The sequence below is a fragment of the Physeter macrocephalus genome, chromosome 11, assembly GCF_002837175.3.
Source record: "Physeter macrocephalus isolate SW-GA chromosome 11, ASM283717v5, whole genome shotgun sequence".
In the NCBI taxonomy this organism is placed as follows: Eukaryota; Metazoa; Chordata; class Mammalia; order Artiodactyla; family Physeteridae; genus Physeter; species Physeter macrocephalus.
In genome coordinates this window covers 182558867-182565414 of record NC_041224.1, presented here as the reverse complement: position 1 = coordinate 182565414, position 6548 = coordinate 182558867, and the positions used below count along the sequence as shown (strand labels likewise).

Below are 6548 nucleotides of genomic sequence, written 5' to 3'. Positions count from 1 at the left end.
GGGGGCAGCGGAGGGGGGGGGGGGGGGGGGGGAGGGCAGAGAACTTTCAGCGGCCGAGAGAGCCCGCGTGCAAGCGGGACCCCAGCCCAGCTGTGGGCGACGGGAGGTCACCGGCCCACTCTGCCCTTCTGGAAGCAACAGGGACTGGTGGCTCCGGGGAGAGGGCAGGCCTGGCGCTGGGCAGTGACTAAAGACACCAGAAGCCGCTGGCCACCCCTCGGCCCCACTCCCACCCACCACGCCAGGGACCACCACGCACCCTCGCCAACCTGTCCCTGTCCCCTGCAGAGTGCCGGAACCACACCCAGCCCCCCAGGGTCTACCTGCTGCGCCCTCCCCTGCAGGGCCTGTGGCTCCAGGATGAGGCCACCTTCACCTGCCTGGCGGTGGGGGCAAACTGCAGGCGGCCCGCTTGTCCTGGGAGGTGGCCGGGCAGCCCCAGAGCGGGCACACGGAGGAGGCGCCCAGAGAGCACACCAACGGATCCTGGAGCCAGAGCAGCCGCCTGGCCCTGTCCAGGACCTTGTGGGCCAAGGGGACGCCCGTCACCTGCACGCTGAGTGGCCCCGGCCTGCAGTCCCCGGTGACCCTGGCGGCACAGAGAGAACACGGTGAGGGTGGCTCCCGGGCCGGGGAGACAGGGCAGCCGCGGGCCCCCTGCACCCCACCCCCCAGCCGGCAGCACCTCTGGCCAGCTTCTTCCACCAGGGGACCCCGGGGGGTGGGACCCAGCGTCCCCTGGCCGCCCAGCTTCTCCCGATGCCCCCGGCCCAAAGCATGACCGGGCTTCTCGCTGCAGAGGCTTTGGCACCCAGCAAGCCTGCCGTCCACGTCCTGACCGCGCCCAGTCCACCGGCCCCTGCCGGGGCGGCCTCCTGGCTCCTGTGCGAGGTGTCCAACTTCTCACCGCTGGACGTCCTCCTCACCTGGCGGGAGGGGCAGCACGAGGCGGACCCTTCTTGGTCGGCCACGGCGCGCCCCGTGGCCCAGCCTGGGGACTCCTCGTTCCGCACCTGGAGCGTCCTGCGCGTCCCCACCTTCCCGGGCCATGCGGCTGCCGCCTACACCTGTGTGGTCAGTCACGAGGCCTCCCGGACGCTGCTCGGCGCCAGCTGGAGCCTGGACCCTGGTGGTGAGTCACGCGGGCTGGGGGCTTCCGTCCGAGCCGGTCGCAGACGCAGGGCTGGGGGCGGAGGGGCAGCCCCAGAGGAGCCGGGCAGCGGGGACCAGGCTGCTGCGCGTCTGGAGTGCACGCTTCCCTGCCCTGGGGGCTCTGGACGCCCTGACAGCTGCCCCGCGGGGTCCGGCCCCGTGTCCACATACCACGTGCTGGCCCAGGAAGGGTGGGAGGTGGGCCCCCTCCACCCCAGGCCCTGAGGAACAGCTATCTCCCTCCAAGGTGCGCCCGCCTCTGGGCGCAGAGCAGGGGCCTCCCCTGGGCTGCGTGTGAGGGTGGTCGCCCCAGACAGCTGCCCCCCTGGGGGCATCCGAGCCTCCCCAGCTCCCAAGACCTCCGCCCGTCCGGGAGCAGGGTCAGCACCTGGGAAGCCAGATATGCCCGGCAGCGGGGGCTGGGTAAGGGCACCCAGGGGAGTCAGACCGGCACACGCCCACGGCAGGCCCTGACCGCATGCCACCCAGACGGGCAGAGTGGACAGACAGCGCCAGAGAGGAGGCTCTGGTGGGGGCCCAGGGCTCGCCCTCCCCTCTGGGGTATCCTGCCAGGCCCCCACTGCCTCCCCGTCAGAGGGCAGCACCCAGACCGGCGCCCACTCCCTACCCAGCCCAGCCCTGTGGGACAGTGGTGGACACGCTGGGCCGGTCAGGCAGCAGGACGCACAGCCCAGCAGGAGCTGGAGCAGGGGCTCCAGGCCCCAGGCCACCCGATGGGAGCCAGGCAGAGGAAGATGCCGGCGGCTGGGGGGTCCCGAGTCAGCAAGGCGAGGGGGGCAGGAAGGCTCCTGCTCTACTGGCGTCGGGGACCTTGCCTACAGCCCTGGCCCTCGCCATGGGCACCCCTCGGAGTGCAGGAGACGCCCGGACAGCAGCCCTCACACAGACGGGCCTGGCAGCAGTGGCCTCCTGGTGGGCAGCGCCCCCGCTGGCCCTGCAGGGCCCCCCGGGGAGCGGCGGCACCCCCGGCCTGCCTGCCTGTGCCCCAGCAGGTCTCCTCCTGAGGCGCCCACCTGGGGTACGGCCCGTTTCACAGCACTGCCGCTCCCCATCCAGGCACCGTCTGTGCTGGGCCACCTGTCACGGCTCACGCCCCTCCGGCCTGTCTGTTCCTCGGTCACTGAAGTGGCCTCCTGACCCTGCCCCTCTCTCTTCCCCTGGGCAGATGGGCAGGACCCCTGGGGGCTCCTCACTGGCCCTCCCCCGGTCTCCAGGCCTCCACACCCAGCAGACGGGCCCCCAGGCACAGCGCAGGCTGTCCGTGGTCTCATGTCCCAGGAGACCCTGGACCGGCCACGGTCAGAGCCTTGACCCACACCTCCCACAGGGGCCAGAAATACGTCCACCCGCCAGGGCCACACACTCTGGAGACAGGGTGGGTGCCAGAGGCGGCAGGAGGCCTGGCCACTCCCCAGGGCCCCCTGGGAGTGAGGGGAAGAAAGGCCTCGTCCAGGAGGCCGCGGCCCGCACCATCCCACCCCGGGTCTGAGCCGGCAGGCAGCTGGGCCTTCCCTGCCCGGACCCCTCCTCCCGACAGGTGGAGGGCAGCCAGGACGGCTCCCTGCTTCAGGCAGCCTCGGCCGCCCTCTCCTCAGCCCCTCCACAGCCTGGAGTGCAGCCTCTCTCTTCGCTGGGCCAGCTGCATGCCCCCCGAGTTGTGGCTCGCTGCCTCGACGGGTCCTGCTGCTTTCCTCCAAGGACCCCCAGGATCCTCCCGGTCCTCCGTCCGTAGGCCACGCCGTCCCTCTCCGTTCTAGGGTCAGCCCACCACCGTCCCCCTCTTCCCAAAGGAGGGGAGACTTGCAGCGTGCTCAGCACAGGCCAGCACCTGTGGTCCTCATTATTGTTACAAAATAGCAGCTGGAACGTTGCCTTCCATGGGGCCCCTCGCCTCCCCCTCCTGGCCTGCTCTGCGGCCCCAGCACTCCTCAGCCATGTGTCCCATCCCCCAAGGTGAAGCCAAGGGACCTCGGCCCTCCGTCGCCCTCGCAGCCAGGCAGCCCCCCAACTCCTGAATATCTCGAGTCCTCACGCTTCTCTCTGTCGACCCCAACCCAGACCTCCCCGCTCCCTGCTGGGCTCGCTGCCGGTGTTGCCCCCTCCCCAGCCCATCCTTCACTCAGCGGCCAAGGGGATCTTTAAACATCCATCGAGGTTCTGCTTCCACTTAGGATGTAGAAGCTAGTGGGGTGGTCACTCATGCGGTAACAGAAGGACAACATCGAATAAAAAGTAAAACTCAGATTTATTTAAAGCCTCTGAAGAGCCGAGGACTCAGTGTCCAACGGACCTAGATTCCTAGGCCAGAAGAGGCTGTTGGCCGCTTTATCCTCATCCCAAACACAGGTGGACAGAGGCCTGGGCATCCATGAGAGGAGAGGGACGTGAGGGAATCTGCCGAGATGTAGCGTCTGCGTGGGCTGGCCCGGGGAGTGGGAATACAGATGAGCCCCAGACAAATCTCCTCCACCGCTGATTCCCCCACCCAGGACTTTTGCTGAGCGAGAAGTGGCTGTGGGAGCCGAGCGAGGCAAGAGATCTCCAGCCTTGGACAAGGCTTCGCTCCCAAAGCCCCACTGGAGGGGCCCGACCCCACCCCAACATTTAGACTCAGGAGCCAGCGATCCTGCCACCCAGCCCAGCTCAAATCCTGGTGAAAACAATGAGCCCCTCATCCTCCCTGCCCAACACGGGGGAGTGTGTGCCCGCTTCGTGGAAAATACACGTCTAATCTACTTCAAGCTCACTGTCTGTCTGTGCACAATGTCCAGCACGCAGTCAAAACTTCCTAGGCATGCAGATAGGCAGAGAACCTTCACCCATAATCAAAATTTTAATCTATCAAATAGAATTAGACCCACAGGTGACCCAGATGTTGGAACCGAAAGCAATGCCAAGCATGTCACCCCTCGGCTTAAGCTCTTTTCACGGCTTCTTTTGCCCTAAGAAAAACTTCCAGATCCTGTCCCAGGGTTTCTCGGACTGTGCCCCAACGCGCTGCCCGCTGACACACCCCTGCCCCGCTCCAGAGGGGCGAATGGGCATGACCTCTCTCACCTGCAATTCTTCCCCATGCTGCTTCTCCCACCCTAAACCTTTCCCACCTTCTCATCCTGCCAACCTCGGCTTATCATTCACACGAGCTCTCCTGTGTAACTGAGAAGACATCCCTGACCCCAGGGCTGGGTCACCGGGCATCTGGTACACCTGGCCTTTAACTGGATGCAGCATGTCCATGGGAACCTGTCATCATGTTTAGCCATCTCACTGACCCCCGGCCTGCTCACCCCCGCATTCCATGTGTGTAGAACAGGCTCCTTCAAGTTCTCTGTGGCAAAGTGCTGCTGCCTTTTAAATTTTTTCCAATGAATCATGGACCAATACCTTTGCAGAACACAAGATGAACTAATTACTCAAAATCTGAGACAAACAGAAACCAAGATGTGCTGATTTTTTATTATTAGATTCAACAGACTGCTATAAAAAGTTTCCAATGCACACAATTTCCATACCTATTTCCTGTGCCCTGTGACCAGTGGTTCCCGGCCAGTACCACCTACAGACCCCACTTCCGGTAACTCTGGTCAAGCACGAGGACGACCGTCAATAAACACTCAGGGAATGAACGACTAGGAAATCCCGGGGCGTGAGGCGGGTCCCAGGACTCAGTACTTCCTACCTGCGCCTGGGCTCTCCCTCTGGACTTCGGTGCGCTTTCCGCACAAGGGTCTTGACCTGGGCCTGGACACCAAGTCCCTCTCATCCTGCCTTGGCCCCCAACCACTCCAACTCCAGCAGGAATGACTTTTCGATACTCAAACTTGCCTTGACGTGCCCTTGCTTAAAGCCCTTTGTTCTCAGGATAAAGTCACCAGCAGGGCCTGGCCCCAGCCCCACTCTGGCCTCCTCTCCCGCCGCTTGGCCCCAGGTCCCCGCTGCAGGCCCGCGGAGCTCCCGTCCACTCTTCCGGGTCAGGCTCTCCTGAAACAGAGCACTCGTGATGCTGTTCCTCCGGCTTGGAAGCTGTTCCCACCTCTCTCTGCCTGGCTGGCACCATCTTATCTTTCACCCTGTCACAGAGCAGCCACTTCCGAGGGAGGCTCTCGCTGTCCGGCCTGGCCAGGCCGGGCCCCATGTGTCCACCCCGGTGTCAGTGCCCCCCACTCCCTGCGCCCAGTCACGCTGGCATGAACTGAGCTGTGAGCCAGCTTGGGTCCAGACCGTCGGCCCCGCCAGGCACTGGGACCCGCCGGGCTCTGCGGAGCCCCAGCACCCAGCACAGCCCGGCAGCGAGCAGGCCGTTTGCGCGTGCGCGTTGGGGGCCCGCCGTGTGCTGGCGCAGGCGCAGGCGCGGCGCGGTCTCAGCCGCACCGGCTCCTCCCCAGGTCTGGCCACGCGGGCCCCCCAGAGCCAGGACGAGAGCGGCGACGACTTCTCGGAGCTGGAGGACACGGGCCGCCTGTGGCTCACCTTCGTGGGCCTCTTCCTTGTCACTCTGCTGTACGGCGGCTTCGTCACCTTTATCAAGGTAGAGTGGCCCAGGCAGGCGGCGCCCCGTGTGCAGGGACCCTGAGGGAAGCACCCCGGCCCGCTCAGCCCGACAGGGCGGCTCCCCTCCCCCCCGCCACAGCCCCTAGCCTAGGACAGGCATCTGGACCTGCTCTCGTGGGGGTCAGGGAGGTGGGGTCCCCGACTCAGCTGGGTGGGGGGGCCCTGACCTGGGGGCCTGCACCCTGTCCTCTGGGACCCCGCCCCCTTCCTGACCCTGGGGCTCTTGCTGCAGGTGAAGTAGCCCCAGAGAGCTGGTGCCGGCACTGCAGCGGGGGAAGCTTGGCCTCCACGCCGCCCACTGCTGCCAGAGGGCAGGACTCCACCCTGTGCACAGAGGCCTCCAGCCCCACCCCTGACCCCCACTCACTCTCCTCTGCCCACGGCAGAGCCCAGCCCCCGACACAGAGAGGAGGGCATCATGATACAGGGAGGGGGGTGGCTCCCCCAGCTGGCCCTGTGGCCCCGCCCCCCGAGCCGGTGGTCCTGACTGTGGCCCCCTTACCTTCCCGCCCACCGTCCGGCCCCATAAACAGCTTTGGCTCATTTCACCTGCCTCCTGTTTCTGTGTCCCAGCCTTTTGGATCTCCCCAGGTCCGAGGACCCAGAAGGCGGAGGGCAAACATACAAGGACAGGGGCCGGCAGGGGCCGGGCATCCATTGGGGAGCTGCCACGACGAGGAGCTGGGAGAGCCCCCTGCACCGAAGGGAATGGGCTGAGAGGCCCTGCTGCCCACGCCAGACATGTGCCCGTCCACACAGGCAGGCACACGTGCACACATGCGTGTGCACACGCATGCACTCCTCACACACACACACACACGCAT

At 65.9% G+C, this 6548-nt stretch overlaps 1 gene segment (V, D, J or C); it reads left to right on the top strand.

Annotated features, from left to right (window-relative positions):
* LOC112066770 (immunoglobulin heavy constant delta-like) overlaps positions 1 to 5965 on the top strand; it is an 11867-nt gene extending 5902 nt beyond the window's left edge. Inside the window, 4 exon segments of the C gene segment in view lie at positions 289 to 611; positions 800 to 1132; positions 5559 to 5701; positions 5957 to 5965. Of these exon segments, the coding sequence occupies positions 289 to 611; positions 800 to 1132; positions 5559 to 5701; positions 5957 to 5965 (808 nt within the window).
* The last annotated feature ends 583 nt before the right edge of the window (positions 5966 to 6548 follow it).